General features: G+C 34.0%; 2 protein-coding genes across 2 annotated transcripts; one reads left to right on the top strand and one right to left on the bottom strand.

Moving 5' to 3' along the window:
* Window positions 1-3615: 3615 nt before the first annotated feature.
* On the top strand, window positions 3616-11226 carry LOC133202125 (uncharacterized). Its single transcript, XM_061337902.1, has 10 exons — window positions 3616-3658; window positions 4460-4664; window positions 4811-4953; window positions 5124-5330; window positions 6114-6257; window positions 6404-6462; window positions 6845-6958; window positions 7765-7850; window positions 8309-8423; window positions 10700-11226. Exons 2-10 carry the CDS (start codon window positions 4483-4485, stop codon window positions 11108-11110), a joined length of 1461 nt encoding a protein of 486 aa, XP_061193886.1. The 5' UTR covers window positions 3616-3658; window positions 4460-4482; the 3' UTR covers window positions 11111-11226.
* Window positions 11143-14542, bottom strand: LOC133202126 (beta-1,3-galactosyl-O-glycosyl-glycoprotein beta-1,6-N-acetylglucosaminyltransferase-like). Its single transcript, XM_061337903.1, has 4 exons — window positions 14449-14542; window positions 12491-13338; window positions 11884-12098; window positions 11143-11518 (listed from the first exon to the last, which is right to left on the bottom strand). Exons 2-4 carry the CDS (start codon window positions 13336-13338, stop codon window positions 11205-11207), a joined length of 1377 nt encoding a protein of 458 aa, XP_061193887.1. The 5' UTR covers window positions 14449-14542; the 3' UTR covers window positions 11143-11204.
* Between the last annotated feature and the right edge of the window lie 4674 nt (window positions 14543-19216).

Here is a 19216-nt window from a genome sequence, read left to right as displayed (position 1 = left end):
GTTAAGTGCACACCTGGAAACTTGTGGAAAAAAACGATTTAACATTTTCCCTTTTTATAAACTCAGATGTGCCAGTGATATCCAGAGACGGGAAAAAGAAAAACATTTTATTTGTATTCTAAAGCCAAAACTTAATAGTCTCTTATAAACTACCTATGATTTTCCCGAACTTTTTCATCATCATTGCAGTATTTTATCTATGACGTCACAATATAGACATTAAACGTTACACTTAGTTTAACGTCATAATCATTGTTACTATATTACCGTTGTGTATACATTTTTGTAATGTAAAGCTTCTGAAGATTTTTAATGAAAGCGCTAAAGCTTTACGGAGGATTCTTGTGTTTTCTTTTTATATTTGTTTAATATTGTAATCCGATTACTGAGACTTTATTTCAATTTTGGATATATATATATATATATATATATATATATATATATATATATATATATATATATATATATATATATATATATATATATATATGGAATTCATTTCACTCGTGAGACAGGATTTTTTCATATTTTCACGAGTGCTTCAAACTCGTGAAAATATTTTTAAAAAAATGTCCCACTCGTGAAATAAATTTCATATCCAACTACAAAACATTGAATATCCGGTAACAGAATGTATATAAATGATGTTTACTAACACATGTCTTCAGTTGTCAATCCTTTTATTTATTGTAATGGTATCGCGGAACTGAAAGAAGAAATGAAGGCAATATTATATATTTCTTAGCTATGATATTTAAGACAGAAAAATAAAAACGTCGAAAAGCTGATACTACATTTTGTTCTGTAGTCGGCAAGAGCTGTCACGCTTTCCATTGATAGCGGTGAACGGTAACCGGTCACGTGATGAATGGAGTTCAGCTCACAAAACAGTTACTTTTCAAAGACTGCAACAATGACCTTGTATTCAATTCTGTACGAGAGAAAGAAATCGGGAATATTTTGCGTGTGTATATAGTTTATAACTACATTGAGCATATGCAATTTTTCTCTCACAACTTTCCAATTGCTGAATCTTAATTCCTAAAAAAAAAAAAAAAAAAAAAAAAAAAAAAAACGTGCATTGTCAAACATTAAAAAGAATTATTCTTCTTAAAACTATTCTACTTCTAGACAAAAAACTCTGTCATAATTCATTTGTTTGAAGGAAGGAAAATATATTACCAATATGTGAAAACTGAAATGAATACGACTTATTTGATGGCGGCCATTTGGAGCACAGGTTGCATTCAGTACTATGCGTGTATGCGCAGATACATATTTGTGCATATGTCTTTATTGCCTGAACCAAGCAGAAGGTTTCTCTCTTCAACTAACCTTAACATATATTAGCCCATATTAGCTCTAGAAATCTCCAATTTATACTTATCTCTCAAATGCTTAGCTGTATTTTTTTCAAAATTTGCATAAGGTAACTCTGGATGTACTCAAATGGTCTCCCTTTGAACGACGTAAGTACAACGGTTATTGGAATATAGCTAACATTAATGCAAGGCTTCATTTGTTTTCAAGATTAGCTGTTGCAACCATATTGCAGAAAAAAATTACATCACCCGCTAACCCGATTTATGTATTTTTCCTGCAATATATTTGCAACTGTTAGTTTTCGTAATTACCAACAAATAAATAAATAAATGTATTTTTAAAAAAAGATAAAAAAGTTATCGTATATATATATCATTTCACGGATTAACAGCCCATATCAGATGTTTCAAATCGTCAGAGAAACAATGCAAAGTGATACGATAAAATTTAATTCTTATAATAGAAATAGATCATAAAAATTCGAAAGAAATTCTAGCATGTTGAAATTTAATTTTACGTAAGTGTATATAATGGGCATTTTCCAAAAGAAATAAGACTGATCTGGTTTTATTAGAGTAACTAAACCAATTATGTATCATAGAACACCCCACCCCCCCCCCCCCCCATTTGATTTTTCATTTTTAATAAAAATCGTTTGACCCTCAGAAAGAATTATAAAATCTGTTCAACAAAAAGGTCATCTGACATTTAGTGAGGGCTATACGACCGTAAATTAGTTTACATTTCTATGAAAAGATTTTGCTGGCAAAACTATTTAGGGGGCAGAACGCTAAATTAACCGTGTCTTCCTTATATAGTAAAGTATATACTGGCAAAATTACCCCCCCCCCCATTTCCGGTTGCTATGGGTCTGGTATTATATTCTGTTTTCAATAGAGACGTCTTCTTTCTTCAACGGAAATGTCTTCCCTGTCAGGGAGAACAACAGAACAACATTGCTTTAAACGGGGCAGTGTTTTTTAAACTCAGTCTGAGCTTTCTTTAGCAAAACATTTCACATACAAGTGCAGGGTAATTGTGATACACGGATCAGCGGTGGATGCCCCCCCCCCCACACACACACACCCATTTAAGTCCAACATTCTAACGTTAAAGCTCAGTGCTGCATTAAATGCCTTGATCTTAGATGAAAGAAATCCTTTTTACAGGACATTTTCATTACAGCAAAGATTTTTTTTAAAATTATTGTTAGAAACACGTGCCTCTGGTCCACGCATTGTAGTCCTTTTTGAAAGACAGCAACTTGTACTGGTATTGAGAGAGAGAGAGAGAGTTAAGGTAACAGCTGGTGCAATCTGTTTCGGTGGACATCACACTCTATTATCCTTTTCATTTTTTCCACATGAAAATTTTTTTGCGTTTCATAATAGAATTTAATTTATGATATTACGTACGGCGCACATATTCACTCTAGGCCAGATCTAGAGACTCTAGACAAAGCTTTCTCAATGAATGCATTTTGCCGTGTAAATAAAGTTTTGAATACCTGAATATACCTGATTCTTAGTCCTAGATCACTTAGGTCTTTATTGAAATAGAATGCAACTGATGTGAAGAGTGATAAAAAAGAAAAATGTAGTATTAGCATTTCAACGTTTTATTTTCTTTCTTAATTATAACAGCTAATAAATATAATTGTCAAGTTATTAATGTCAGTTATATACATCATGATACTTGTAAATAAATACAATATACTCGGAATGTCATTCATTATTACTGTCCACCAATCTGAACATCGCCTTCATCAATCGCAACATCTCGGGACTTTCCGGCAGAGCTCGGAAAAATATCTCGGACCTTTCTGGCAAAACACCTCGTGGACCAGGTGTTTTTTTTCGAACTCTGCCGGAAAGGCCCGAGACGTTGCGATTGTGCCTTCATTTTTTCTTTCAGCTCTCTCTCTCTCTCTCTCTAAAGAATATCTTCAATCTAATTAAAATCAGACTTCATAGATCCGCGCCCTATACACTCTACGCAGAGTGTATATGGCGCGGATCTAAGAGGTCTGATGTCTTTTGGTAACATTATATAATGTTTTACAGGATACAAGTGTTTTCAAAAATAAAAGTTAATACCTGGTTATATCTATCTTTGTACAGGAACAAGTAATATGTAGGATCTTTGGAAGTTTTTTTTTTAAGATTGAAATATTTATCTGCATGATTTGAAAGATCATCAAATACTCTTTTCGACCCCAATAAGAGTGACGTAAAAAATTAACAAAAAGAAATGACGTCACAATAGGATTTCAACCGCCAAGTTATGCAAACCAACGTCAAACATGAAAATCACCGGCGGTATTAATAAGAGAAAGGTAAGTTATGAATTAAAAATGCCATTGCTAATTAATTTTTTTTTTGGACACATTTTTTAATTAAGTTTATATTGTAAAACGTAAAAAGTTACAAAGTCTAAGGACCATGTTGTGCTACGGCATATGTGTACATTATTCAATATAGGTAAACAATAATAAATTTTGATGTGATTATGTTAATAAAAAGCAAAGATTCTAATAGATGAAATATGAATTTTGCTATTCCTCTAGACCTTTTTTGAATTTAAATAAATATGCTGAAGTAGAAACTCAGGCACTTCTAGTATCGTTTTCGAAAGTTGAGGGGGGGGGGTTAAGAAAAAAAATGACAACTTACCTGAAAAAAATTTTCACAAGCAATAAAAAAAAGAAAATTGTGTAATCTCGAGAATCCTATTTCGCGGAGGTCGGAAGGGGGTAGATTCCTACTTCCCTCCACAACCAAATTTTATTAGGCCTAATACCCCATTACCATGATTTATAAACTATGTTGCAACAACAAAAACATATGTGTGTGTGTTTGGAGGGCGGTGGGGCGGGGAACCAGCCTTCCAATGAACATTTTCACAGTAAAAGGTTATGTATGGAAAAAAAGTGCCCCCCCCCCCCCCGATACTACGTGCCTGCAACTAAAGTCCGTATTGATGGGTATATCATGTATCAGGCCCTATAATAAGTTATACTTTATGAGAGAGAGAGAAAGAGAGAGAGAGCAAAACATCAGTTACCCATCTTAAATTAAAGCTAAATACATAGAGTCTTGAAAATGAAATTTAATATCGTTATACTGTATTCTTGAAGGTAACTATGATACAGATGCTGTGATGGGAAGGAGTACTTATATTTGGGCGCCTTTGATCTTCTCCCTTCTGATCATTGAGGGAGAAGGATACTTGATACAGTCCAATCCCAAATGTCGGCCATTTTGCCGATTACCGAAGGAAACAGATGAAAGTTGCAGTGGCCTCAGATTTATTTTCTCGTGCATCAGCAATGTCTGGTTAAGGTAATAAGACTGTCAATAATACTGACAATTTCTACAAATTTCTATAAAATTAACAGTGCTTTAAAGTGAAAAAAAATTTCCCGAATTCACACTTTGCATGGCGAGTAGTGTGTTTTCAAGACTATTTCGAACACGAATTTTCTCAGATGCACTTATGCTGGAGAGCTTCACTGTTCATGTGAGTGGTGGCATGCAATAAATAATGTGGAGATGCCTGTAAAAGACTTGGAGACTGTGAAAAAGTCGACGATTTTCGAGACGTGCCTTTCTAATTTAAAGACTGACTGTGGTAAGTATAAATTACATTCGTGACTTGTAAAACATCTTTGTATGTATGCATACAATTACAAATCTCTATTTAAATATATTTTGAAAAAAAAAAAGAAAAAAAAGGGAAAAAAAGAAAAAAAATGATATTTATATAATGTTTAAATATACATACTTATTAACTTTTTACAGAAATATGGAAAAATAAATGGAATCATATTCCCTGTGCCAAAATTACAAAGCAAGAGAACCCGACGGACCCCAATAATCCTCAACTTCAGCTGAAACTGTCCGAGATTCGCGCTGCCATCATGCGGATACAGGACGAAGCCAAGCGGAGACAACTCCTGATGAATTTACACGCACTTGTTCAAAGAAAAGCTTGGTCACAGAAGTCGAGTTAATAGATATATGGATTATATATCCCTTTTTCCTAAGAATTTAACATTCCATTTAAGCATTTTGGGAAATTTGAAACGAATACGTTTACACTTATCATTTTAGACAGTAATATACCCTTTACAAGTCGACTATAGTTGAATATGTACCGGCTACATCGTGAATCATATAATGGCAAAATCTTATGTACATGATATAATGACAAATACACACCGCGTAAAGACAAAAAGCACACCACATAATCACAAAATGACATATACACACCACAAAATGATAACTACGCACTACTTAATCACTGGCGGATTTAGGGGGGGAGTAATTTTTTTGGTATGGGATATTGCATTAATTACGCGTAAAATATAACGAAAGTAATTTTTTTAAAAACTGTTCATAAAACTCCTGAAACCTGAGAGCTTCCGGGAGCTTTGCCCCCTTGTCCCACTTCTGGGAGCTATGCCCCTGGTCCCCCACCCCGACCCCCCTCTTTTAAGAATCCTGGATCCGCCACGGATATTAACACAGTCATCACCACAAAGTCAGTTTTGCCATTAAAAGACAAGTCGTTCCATTAACAATTGTTCATACCTGTTTGTTCAATTATTTTATATCAAATCTCATGCAATATAAATGGTTTGCAAATGAAACCTTTTTTTCTATCATCAAAATGAGATGGAAGCACACCTGTGGGTGACTTTGAGAGAGACACTGATTGAAGGAAGTAAATTATGTATATTCTGAATGAAAAATTAGATTATATATTTCAAAAACAATTTTATTTTACAGTAGATGACAGATTTATTACCACTGCTTCAACACCTGTACCTCAAGGAAATACTACCTCAAAGACCTCTGTAATTCAAAGGAAAGCAGCTCCACATATCACCAGCCAAGAGAAAAAAGACTCAACCTTAAACTACACAGTCATTGGTATACAAGATCTAAGTTTTTTCACCCAATTAAATTTTAAGAAATAATTGCTTCGTACACTATATATTGTTTCATGAATCTGAAAAAAATCTTTCTTTTTTTTTTTTTAATATTCATCGAAAATTTTATGTCTATTTTACCTGCAGATTGGATGGATACTATTGACGGATGGCACAAAAAGATTATGTTCGAACACTGGGAAAGGGTATTCATACATTAAATCTACATAGATATTTTTCTTAATATCTAACAGTTAGTAGTACATAAAGATTGACGGCAGTTAAATCAATTTTTCCTATAAAGTTGACTGCCTTTTTAGAATTTTGTATTAGAAAAACTCATCCAATTAAGATAAATAAATGCCAAATGCTCATCTTTTTTTATCCAGAATAATAAATTTCTGAACAAATGATTTAAATTTTGGCGTTTCTCCTTGATTTATGGTGTCTTAAACCTGGGCGCAGGGAAACTGAGGAAAATAATGGAATGGCCTAAATATATATTCAATACACTCTCACAAAGACATCTTTTAAAATTATTATGTATCACTGAACAATTCAAATATATTTATTTGTTTTTACGTTCAGGTGTCAGAGGCGGACATTATGGAGACCCTCCGTAGAAGACGAATGTTCCTGTTGATCTTCGGAATCCTTCTGGGCTGTACCATCTTTGTTATTGTCATGCTGTTTACAATCAAGGTATACATTAACCTTATTCCTGTACGAATCTGTGGCCCGTTTTACAAAACAACTTACAACTAAACCAAATACTTCAGTTGTTTGTAAAATTTGCCAGAATTAATGATTTTGGTCAAAATTTCTAGCATAAGAATATCTTTCAGCATTCCTTTTGAAAAGAATAAAACCATTTTTCAATTTAATGTAAATTAGAAAGTTATAAGCAGAATAAAATTTTGGTCTTAGTCTTAAGTTCTTTGTAAAACGGGCCCCAGAGTTTTAACTTGCCCACTCTGATATTAGGGCCGTTTTGAACCTCAGAGTTAACAAGAAGTAAAATTGAAATTGAAAAGTCTATGTTAATATATTCATAACGATATGAAAAGTGTACGCTAATAAGATACCTGCTTATAACAAATTGTAATGAAAAGTCAGATATTAGTAATACCTGCTTATATCGACATTATAAAAATGAAGCCAATACAATGAAAAAGTTTAAGCTTAGTCTGTCGCATAACAACAATGAAATGTCAAAGTTCATACTGTCATGACGACAATGAAAAGTAAGTTTATACATGTTTACATCGACAGATTATGATGACAATAAAAAATCGAAGCTAAAATCAACTTGTAATGAATTGATCACATCAAATGAAAATTCCTCTCACACTGTATATTAAAGAATTGCGATATCACACACCCAGGGGGCACACTATCTGTGTTTTACTGTAAACACTATATGATTTGCGTCAAAATTAGGTTACTTATAATGCAATTAAATGAATCGCTCTATATCTAAATCAAGAGATCCTTTATTTCCCTTGCAGTATCAATCGGACAAAAATGTACGGAAGGACATCCGTTTTGACGGTGATTTGGATGCTATGGGCAGGAAACCCGAGGAATCACTGAGGTACTTACTGAAGGAATTTAAGTACACTCTGAATGTTTGAATTCATAACTAGCGAAGTCACTGATTTTTGTATTAGAAATCTAAGACATATTCATTATTCAACAATATAAGCATTTAACTGATTGTATTCATTATGGCCAAATAAAGGGTACAAGCTAGCTATGCAACTGAGCATATTATGTTGTACATGTACTTTAATTTTAATCAATTTTCAAAGTAAGATCATGCATTTTTCTCTTTTTCCGAATTTTTCTGATATGAGACCCGTTAACATAGATCACTGCTGAAGAAAAAGCTCTTTGGTAGCGATCTATTTCAGTATTTAAGCCGAACAAGTGATATGATATCAGGCGACTACTTTTTATTGACACGGAAAACTAGGAGACGGAAGTTTTATCAAATTAGCATAATTTGCAATACATTTTTCTTAATTGTGTTGTACTTTTCTTATGATGCAGTTTCTTGGATAAAATTCGAAGAAATAGGAAACAAAAAGAAAAAGATGAGAATCGACAAAGATTTTACCAGATGAGTTCTTTGGTGCTTTATCCTGAGAAATCAACAAAACCTAAGGTATTGTCCGCACACGTTAAGAAAGCCTTAAAGAAGAAGTAGCTTTTGTTTGTTTTGTTTGTTTGTTGTTTAACGTCCCTCTCGAGAATTTATCACTCATGTGAAGATGCCACCACTTACATATACTCGGTATTCAGGGCCATTGAGCAGTGAGGGATCTTTTTCGTGCCAGCAATTTCTACGACACGGAACCTCGGTTTATATAGTCTCATTCGAAGGACCGGGCTCCACGTGCAGCAGTGGGATTCGAACCCGCGACGTAAGAATCAACTCCTTACTCCGCGGTTCTAGAGCAAACGCTCTAACCACTGCGCCACGTAGCTTTTATGTTAATACTGTATAAAGTTGTTTACGCCGCGTACGCATTATTTACGCCCTATCACATCTGCAAACTATTTTGCTCCGTTTTAAATTCACCAAGTCACAGTTGTGTTTTACAAAGTGATAACTCTGTCTTTTTTGAATTCGTCCCATTTTTAATTCGCCCGGGCCTACTTGCGAGAAGGTTAATCCTCTTAAGGTCAAGATTTAGTAAATGAAAAGAGCCTACAGATTTCTCAAACTTGAGAAATAAATTCCTTTTATGATGCTTTATAACTATAGCTCGGTCAAATAAGGTGTATCGGGGCATAATTTACAAGAAAACAAGACGAAAAACTATCTTGTAAACTGTCATTTTCAATGAAAAATTAAGAAAGCCAGTCACGAATATGGGAGTTTTTTCCATATCAGACGAAGGAAATGTATTCAGATTGTCTAGTCTCTCAGAAAACGGTAATTTGTATGTTCTTAGCCTCTTCTTTAAAATAAAGTGAAATTGAATATAGGTATCGGGATTACTTTTCACATGATTTCAAATTGAATGCCATGAAAATACTTTATTTTCTACATAATTCTATTGGAGCTGTAAAGTACGGGAAAAGGAAAGTTTAGATTGATTATGACGTCATAATGGATCTAGCACCGAAAAGACGGTCTAAAGTCATTTGCTAGACCTTGACCTTAAGGTCAAGATCTAGTAAATGAAAGGTGCCTACAGATTTTTCAAATTTGAGAAATAAATTCCTTTAATGATGCTTTATAACTTTAGCTTGGTCAAATAAGGTGTTTCGGGGCATAATTTGTAGACGAACAAGGTGAAAAATCATATTTTAAACTGTCATTTTCAATGAAAAATTAAGAAAACCAGACATGAATACGGGAGTTTTTTCCGTATCAGACAAAGGAAATGTATCCAGATTGCCTACAATCTCTTAGAAAACGATAATTTGTACGTTCTTGGCCTCTTCTTTAAAATAATATTAAATTGAATATAGGTATCGGGATTACTTTTCACATGATTTCAAATTGAATTCCATGAAAATACTTTATTTTCTACATAATTCTATTAGAGCCGTAAAGTACGGGAAAAAAGAGATAAAAATTGATTATGACGTCATAATGGATCTAGCACAAAAAAGTTAGTCTAAAGTCATTTGCTAGATCTTGACCTTAAGGGGCAAAAAAATAAAACAGGGGCGGAAATTTCCCTGTATATAGTATTATGAGCTGCAGAAAAGGTGTATTTCACCTGGCCACTTCTTTTAAACTTATCATGCGTAAACATTAAACTAGCACCATAAACAGATTTATTGTATATAGTTTCAGTATTGGCAAATAAACAGATTTGTAATACAATTCAGAGAAAAATGTCTTCCTTAGCACAATGAGCCTACATTTTTATTTTAAGGTTGAATAACCCTCTGATAAGAGAGACAACTCTCACTACAATAAATGACTATTGTTACTTTAAAATATAATCAAAAAGGTGATTTCTGTTATTATAGTTTTTGCACCGCAAAGGTGTGCTGAGTTTTTCGCATTTCAATTACAATGCAGTTTTCTTTTGGAAAATTAATAAATTATTATCATTAAAGTACAATTTTATTTAAGTAGCTACAGAGGGATAATGAAGTTTAAAACAAGTACTGAGAGGAATTGCTAAATTTTTAATAGAACAATTGCTGTTATCCCCTGCTTCGTGTTAATAATCAATTGTGTCTTGCGCTGATTTATAATAATTACAGCTACAGTTGTACCTAAAATAATTCCAACTTTACAGTGAAAATACTAATTCTGTAATTATAAGAAGCTGGCAAATCAGTGCGATGAAATTTCATATCTCGGCTAATTAACCCCTGCAATTTATAAAGAAGAAGATAAATTTTATATTCTGAACATGTTCAACAACGCTTTTACCTTTCAGACTCCTATGTAATTTTATCTTTGACTAACAGAAAGAATACAGAAGAAAGCCACACATATCCAAAAGTTCAAGCAATTTACAAATAGAGAGTAAAGACAATTTTAACCAAGATTCCGTAGACCTTGTTTCAAAGAGCCATGACCCCGTTACTGTGGACCTCAAACAGAGTTCCTCTAGTTTGGACCTTGGGGATCGTTTGTTTCCTTCTGCTATGATGAGGAGTTTTGGGGCAGAAATTAACAGTCCCTCGCCAACTAAAAAGTCAACAAGCATAGAGACACCAAAGAATACGACAGAACCTTCTACGTCAGCCACTGTGTGTAGTACGTCACCAGCAGAAATTATTCCTGTAAACGAGGTCAAAACCATTAAAGTTGCCACAAAATCTGTGACGTCATCAAGTGATTCCTCCACATCATCAACCACAACTTCCAGCAGTTAAATCTAATAGAATACACAATTTCATTTACATTATTGAGTTCCACTAAAATTTATGTATTTAAAAAATTGAGAAATTACATAAAATAAATTTTTCATCAGATTTGATGCAATACTATATCCAAGTGTTTGTAAAAAGACAAATCATAATCTTTGGGGTACATAAATTGTTCTTTAGATCGCTGGTAGATCATCTGTTCTAAGCATTGTAACACAAGACGATCTGTATCCCACCGGAAACGGTATGCAAATAACTCCTTCCGGTTCACGAGGTACGGTAAATCCCCAACCCCAAATGTGCAATATCCTTGAGCAGACCTTGACCCGTGACACGCGTGACCAGAGGAATTCTTGGCATCCACAAATTTTGCAATGTGCGCCTGGTTACTGAGATGTGGCAAATCGGTTGGACCTGGAACAACACGAAGAAATGCACCATACATATCATGTGGCATAGTATTTAATAGTCATTTTAACCAAAGTGGATAGATCTTGCTTCTGCTTTTTAACTGACTATCATTTTACATGCATTTTCTGTGTTGTACTTTGGTGACACAATCTGCCAACTATTATAAAAAGATTTGTAAAGATTTTGTGATCCTCAGTACACTTCCCGTCATGCTTTTCGGTTATAACTAACTATTTTTACATTCCATGCATGATTTTTAATACTTAAAAATACTTTTGACTGATAATTATTCAGATATAAATGACACTGTACATGACCGTTGTTAGAATAATCATAAATATAGTACATGTACAATGTATGTAGTATACCTCTATAAGATCCTTTTATTTTGTATTGTGTGTTGTAATTCAATGTTGCATAAAATGTGTGCTGGGGATATTTCGTTTTTTCTGCCCATGACAACAAGGATTGCGCAGATGGATGATTGACAGCGAATTGGGCAGTCTCTCTGTTCATAATTACGTCACCCTCGCCTGTGAATGGTTTGATTCCTTTGGTTAACTTTCCTGTGCCCTTCTCAGTTCTTGATAAATGTCATAATAACGATAAAATAAATTTTAATTCGGTCAAATGCATAAAATTCAAAGCAAAAACGCAAAATTTAAAATCAAAGTAGATGAATAAATATAGATATTTAAAAATTGATCAAAAACGAATTATCTTAAAGGCCGGGAAAACACTAAAAGTCTGTACCATAAAAATGAATTAATTCCCAAGTTTTATTTAAAGAAAAAAATGTAATGATTAAGATAATTTGAGAAAAAACGAATACGTAAATTATAACTAAACTACATGTATATAAAATTAGCAAAATGTTGTTAATTTTAAGAAAGGTAAAGTTTATTGAAATCTAAGGTTTAAAATTTGGCAGACGTCAAGTTATTCTACAACAAATAAAAGATTGGGTACACTTACTGGGGATCCATTGGAATTCCCTGGATACTGTTGGCGCCTTTCAGTGACATGAGTATATTTACAATGTCGCTGTTAATTTTTAATGGAAAATCGTTCTCTGACAAATTGATGAAATATTTCCACTTTCCGTGTTTTAGCAGACTCCGTAAACAGCCGAGTTCGGCTTTCAAGTGGGATAACTCTCCTCTCGTAACGCTAGATTCCAGACTGATGGCAAACACATTCTGGAAACATCGGGCTATGTTTTGGATCGCGCGGCGTATTTCTTTGGAGCCATTTTTGTCGATGTGGACGCAATAGAAATTCTGAGGCCTGTAGATAGCACGGAGTAAAGTTTCAAATTGAAAAACTGAGTTCTTTGCAATGATGCTGTAAGCTATGGGATAATTGTTTTCTTTGGTTGTTAGGGGACCAGTGATATAATTGCGGTAGTATTTGAACCTGTCGCATTTTTTCGTCAGAATGTCATACTTTGAGGGCGAAATGGATCTTCTAGGATGTCGTAGATGAATATGCTTGGCCCTTGATAAAGCTACACTGGATCCCCTAAAAAGAGGATCACAATTCATTTTTAATTCCTTGACATTTTTTCGGAAGAACACTGGGATTACATCGCCACTATGCCAATCTAGATTTCCAATCACTTTCCGACCATGATGCACTTTTCGGGGATGAAATAGCAAATTGTCTAAATTTTGTCTTTTGAGATGTGCCCGATGTTCGCGCCTTTTCTCCGCTTCTCGTTTCTTCTCGATGTCATACGAGACGTTGATGATAAAAAATATCAGAACAACAATTCCAAGACCCACAAGAAGAGGTTTGGTAAATAGTGTACCCGAGTACCTCATCTAAAACATAGAGTGTGTTAATAGACTTGAATATGCCCTTGTATCTGGCAAGTTTACATTTTTTCTATTTAAAAGTAGATTGTATATGTGCACTTGAGCTATAGGGTGCACATTGTGTAAAGAATTTTTTTGATGTGTTTTAAATTTACAATAAAAGAATTTGTCAGATACATGGGTAAAATAAATTATTCTTTTCTGCTCCTGATCTACAAAATGCGAAAAAAAGAAATTGATACAAGTGAAATCAATGTTAATTCCCTATATTTATTCAGAACTTTATTTTTAACAAAATAACTGTGATCAACGACTCACTGTTTAATTAAACATTTTACATTGTCAAAAAACTTCATACACAAGTAAATGGATAGAAAATGCCATTGTAAACAGCATTGACAGTGGAAATTATTACATAATTGGAGGATTTTTTCTCGTTTTACTGTGGCTCTGGGGCATACAAAAACATTAAAGATGATATCGTACCATGCGTTCATAGATACAGATTTTAAATAAATATTTGGTTTGTGACGCCTCTAGATTTAGATCAAATTTATTGAATATCAACTATATCAGTTAAGTTTTCCGTGTTACTGCACAAAGTATTTCTACAAATGCTGATAGATTTTTTTCGTGATACAACTTTTTCCAACTCGTTAAGGTGACAAATATATAGGTCACAAAGGTCATGTATAAAAAAGTTTGTTCATTATGTCATTAAATTGTTTAACAACACGTTACTAAATATGAATTATCGACTAGCAATTTTTTAAAATCCACGCCACGTTCTATACACTCGTAAAAAGTCATTGACGGTTAACTTGGTTAAAAAATAAACAGTTTTACTGTACCGCATACTATAGATGAAAATATAATTAAAATAATAATAATAAATCAAGGTGAGAAGAAGTGTAAAGAACATAAATGCACGTGTAAGTCACACATGTTTGAATTTGTAATGTTTATAAACATATGTCAGCTATGTCACACATTTATCAAATCTTAGAACGTGATACAGAGAAGAATTCAATAAAATATACATGGATATAAAGAAGTTGACGGCATAAAATCCTGGCATATTGTCTACAGTTCTTTAAAAAAGAAAAATATACACACCTGCTGTAGATTTCAGTAGTGTTTAGTAAAGATGAAATCTGACGTTCCACGTGGCCGCTTGACTTCTATGATTGACGATGTAAACACAATAAAAAGCTTGCACACATGCAAAAGGAAACAGCGAACTGGGAGCACCTGACACATATTACACACAATGTGTGAGGGAAAAAATACAAAACATGTCAGGGGACCCGATCAATTGTATGTGACAGGTGCTCGTATTGAAAAATGGAAGAAAATATATATTAATTATATTAATCAGAGCTATAAAGCATGTCAAGAAATTTGTAAAACGATAAGGGAAAATTTTTCAAAAAGTTTTCACATCAAAAAGATTGGGAAAAAGTCCTGGGGTGGGGGAAGTGTTGACAAAAGCAAATAAATTGTTGATTTACACGTTATATCAGAAAAATATGACGTTCATTTGAATTACACCTTTCATGCAAAAAAATAAATACATGTAATAGTACACATGTAATAAATTTAAAAATATCATTTTTCGATTCACAGACAATATTACAAAATGAAATAAAAAAGGGGGGCTACGTTGAATACTTGCAAAGTCATATCACTATAAATATATTTTTGTGGTATTTCAATGCCATTAAACATGTTAAAATTTCAAGAACAACATGATATACATTTATGCCAGAAAATATGTGTAAATATATGCATAAGCAAAGAGGATTCGACTTATTTACTAGTACTAAAGTCATTTACATTGGTGCATTTAAAAAAAAACTTTGATCTCATAATCAATAGGCCGCTAATAACGTACACCAACAAAATTGAAAGGAGGTTAACGTAGGATTCCGTCTGTGCATGTATGTGTCCAGACAAAAACCATGGGAGATATGTTTTTCCACCTGAAGTCGCCAGCCAAGGGTGGTGCTCCTCTTCTCTTTCACTGACCAGCTAAGACTTGAAAAAAGAAGAGGAGCGGATCTTCACCCATGGCTAGCGGAGATATTGAAAGAGAAGAGAGCGGATCGCCATATTTCAACTGGCGACAGAACTTCATTTCTATTACGAATTCACTCGAGGATTATCCCAGACGATGGGCGAAATATGAAGAGGGAGACCTGCACACCTTGTCAAAATGGATTTAATATTTTTTTTTAAATATTGAAAATCGTGTCAGAAAGTTGAAAGCCAATATGCGTACCATAATTATTTCATTCCGTTTTCACTGAATCGGAAGTGTTAAAAGATTTAGAGAAAACTACATGAACCATATGTTATAGTTCCAACAAAGAAGGCTTGTTATAAACATAATTTATTATATAATTTGCTTAAATTCTAAGGCCCAGTATTACAACTGTATTGTAGAAAAACAAACTTGGTTTTAAATTCTATATCTGGAAGTCCATTTATACTGTGTACAGGGTTAATTTTGCCCCGTGTTGTTTTTGCCCTTTCACACTTCCGAGCAATTTTGCCTCGTTCTACATCAGACAAAGTTCATGAAGTCTACTTTGCATCCGCCCTGTTTTAAATTTAACACCTGAAACAAGACGCGAAATTAATCGGGGCGAAATTTTCTCTGTATACAGTAGTTTATTTTTTAATGAATAAATTCTACAAAATCACATTTCAGTCTTATATTAACTTTTAACATTCCAGCCAACAAAAGTCAGTTTGATCTACCCTACCTATACTTGGTTCCTTAACTTTATAAAATTCCTTACAAACAAAGGTTTATCATATACTTAGTAATATTTACATTTGCTGTGTTTTTCTACTAAGCCAACTGTGAAATTGATTTGAAAGTCATTTCTCACACAAAACTTAACAAGAGGCCCATGGGCCACATCGCTCACCTGAGTAACTTTGGCCATGTTGTTCTTTATCAGATTTCCCCCTCGTAATACTTATCGGGCCCCGCCCTACCCCCGGGGGTCATGATTTAAACAATTTAGCACCTACACTATCCCAGGATGCTTCCACATAAGTTTCAGCTTTTCTTGCCTAGTTGTTCTTGAGAAGAAGATTTTTAAAGATTTTTCTTACATATTTCAATGTAAAATTTGGATTCCCTGTTGTGGCCCCGCCCTACCCCCGGGGGTCATGATTTTTACAATTTAGAATTTCCACTACCCCAGGATGCTTCCACATAAGTTTCAGCTTTTCTTGCCTAGTTGTTCTGGAGAAGAAGATTTTTAAAGATTTTTCTTATATATTTCAATGTAAAACTTGGATTCCCTGTTACGGCCCCGCCCTACCCCCAGGGGTCATGATTTTAACAATTTAAAATCTACACTACCCCAGGATGCTTCCACATAAGTTTCAGCTTTTCTGGCCTAGTGGTTCTTGAGAAGAAGATTTTTAAAGATTTTTCTTACATACTTCAATGTAAAACTTGGATTCCCTGTTACGGCCCCGCCCTACCCCCAGGGGTCATGATTTTAACAATTTAAAATCTACACTATCCCAGGATGCTTCCACATAAATTTCAGCTTTTTTTGGCCCAGTGGTTCTTGAGAAGAAGATTTTTTAATGACCCCACCCTATTTTTATCTTTTCTTGATTATCTCCCCTTGTAACGGGACTTCGCCCTTTATTTTAACAATTTAAACTCCTCTTCACCCAAGGATACTTTGTACTAAGTTTGGTTAAAATTGGCCCAGTGGTTCTTGAGAAGAAGTTGAAAATGTGAAAAGTTTACAGACGGACGGACGGACAGACAGACGGACGGACGACGGACAACGGGTGATCAGAAAAGCTCACTTGAGCTCCAACGAGTTGTGTGTTTTTTATCCCCGAGCCTTGGCGAGGGGATAAAAACACACAACGAGTTGGATAAAAGTCATATCCAACTACAAATCATGGGAGATTCTTTTTATCCCATGTTTAATACTTCACAACCAATGTTTTACACTGTTTTATATAGGACTCCACTTTATTTTACTTTATCGCGCTAACGCAAAAACCATTGTGACGTCACAACTGTGGATTATGAAAAATTTATCCAATGAGTCATATCCACGGGATAAAGGGGTAAACATGGGATAAATACACTGATTCTGCACTGTGCGAAACGGGTGACGTCACAATACCCAATATCAAGGATCGGTCCGAAAATCCATATCACATATAGGACCGGCGTGCAAAAATCCATATCAAACCAGAAGTAACGTTTGTATAAAGTTTAAAAGTTAATTAACTTGATTTTATGTAAATATATTTGTAAAATAATTCTTTACTAGTTAACATTTGTGGACTTTTTTGTTTTCAAAGTCCTACAATTGGCTCTTAGACTATTAGATTTTAAGAAAAAGGTCATAAACATGCATGAAACATTCTTCAATGACTTTATGTGAACTCGCATATTAAGTATTTTAAATATATGATAAATAGAATACTACATACTGAAATTGATTTTAGTGTGTAATATTCTCTATATATTGCCGGGTCCGGCAACTATTCTTACTCCTCACAAAAATATTAACTGCTGAAAAGGAGAAACTTCAAACGTACTGTGTTGCAGCATGTTTAAGAATCACTGTAAATCAAATGTGGATTCTCAAAAATTCCAAAGTACTTTTCGAAAATTTAGAATCACAAAACTTTTCAAAAGTTAGTAACATCAAAACGCAACTATGACTCATCGTCTCGTTATACAACATTCCTCACGATAAATTAAAAACTAGGCTTTTTGATATCATGTAGAAAACTGCTTCTTCAATAAAAATGGAACTCGGAATTTTTCATATCTTGTGACTGGTCATCTACAAAATCATTTTGTAAAGTCACTCTTATTCTACACACAAGTACTCTGAGATTGATATTAAAAGGATCCTGGAGTTCATCATTGCCAACATCTGTGTAGTCTTTGGAGACCAGGTCTTCCAACAATCCAAACAACAATTTGGAATTCCAAATGGGAATAATTGTGTTCCTTTATTAGCCGACTTATTAGAAAAGAAGAAAACACATGTTATGACCTTCAACTCGGCATTAAGATATATCGACGACGTTTAATCAATTAACAATACTAGTAGTTATTCCATTCATATGTCGACTCAATATATCCCAGTGAACTCGAAACAAAAGACTCAAAAGAGTGTACCACATTTGTTTCATATTTGGACGTTTTACTGCCTATAAACGGTACACTAAACTGTATAACAAACGAGATGACTTCAGCTTTTCCATCGTCAACTTTCCTTATTTATGTAGGGTTATATATCACTATCACCTACATATAGTGTTTATGTCCCTCAATTTATTCGATTCTCAAGCGCATGCTCTGAGTACGATTACTTTTTAAACCGAGACAGGCTACTGACAAATAAGTTGATGTTACAGGGATTTCAACAACATCGTTCAGTCAGCATTTCGTAAATTCTGTGGTTTTTATAATGACCTTGATAGCAAAATATAACCTGACATTGGGTCGTATTTTGACTGATATATTTCATACCTATTGTTAGGCCTTTGTTTTTTTACTAAATTTGATTACGGATTATTCCGTCTACCTGATCAATATATACATTGGACATCACAGCGGATGTGACCGGACGACAGGGGATGCATACTCCTCTTAGGCACCTGATCTCACAATTTCCAGGGGTCCGTGTTTTATACCATGTTTACAGATTTCTATTTATTACTGGTTTTTTGAGAGATCGATCACTGTTTGTTATCTTCCCCTAATTCATTTTGTAAGGACAGGTTTAACTGTCCAGTTTACCAGTTTACACTAGTACATGTTTTTCTGTCGATATGTTCAGATTTGTGGAGTTTTCGGCATTGTATACGAGGAACG

Source organism: Saccostrea echinata, unplaced genomic scaffold (genome assembly GCF_033153115.1).
Source record: "Saccostrea echinata isolate AGI-Se365-2 ecotype Australia unplaced genomic scaffold, CSIRO_AGI_Sech_v1 ptg000046l, whole genome shotgun sequence".
Taxonomy (NCBI): domain Eukaryota; kingdom Metazoa; phylum Mollusca; class Bivalvia; order Ostreida; family Ostreidae; genus Saccostrea; species Saccostrea echinata.
This window is presented reverse-complemented; position numbering and strand designations above follow the sequence as displayed.

Bases quoted from the DNA above. Each gene is read 5' to 3' on its own strand.
- LOC133202126 (XM_061337903.1), bottom strand. From the start codon at position 13,338: ATGAGGTACTCGGGTACACTATTTACCAAACCTCTTCTTGTGGGTCTT. The intron at 12,099-12,490 runs GTAAGTGTACCC...ACATTTATCAAG, and splicing joins GGAATTCCAATGGATCCCCA to AACTGAGAAGGGCACAGGAA. The intron at 11,519-11,883 runs GTATACTACATA...GTGTTGTTCCAG, and splicing joins AATAAAAGGATCTTATAGAG to GTCCAACCGATTTGCCACAT.
- LOC133202125 (XM_061337902.1), top strand. From the start codon at position 4,483: ATGGGAAGGAGTACTTATATTTGGGCGCCTTTGATCTTCTCCCTTCTG. The intron at 4,954-5,123 runs GTAAGTATAAAT...AACTTTTTACAG, and splicing joins TAATTTAAAGACTGACTGTG to AAATATGGAAAAATAAATGG. The intron at 8,424-10,699 runs GTATTGTCCGCA...TTTGACTAACAG, and splicing joins AGAAATCAACAAAACCTAAG to AAAGAATACAGAAGAAAGCC.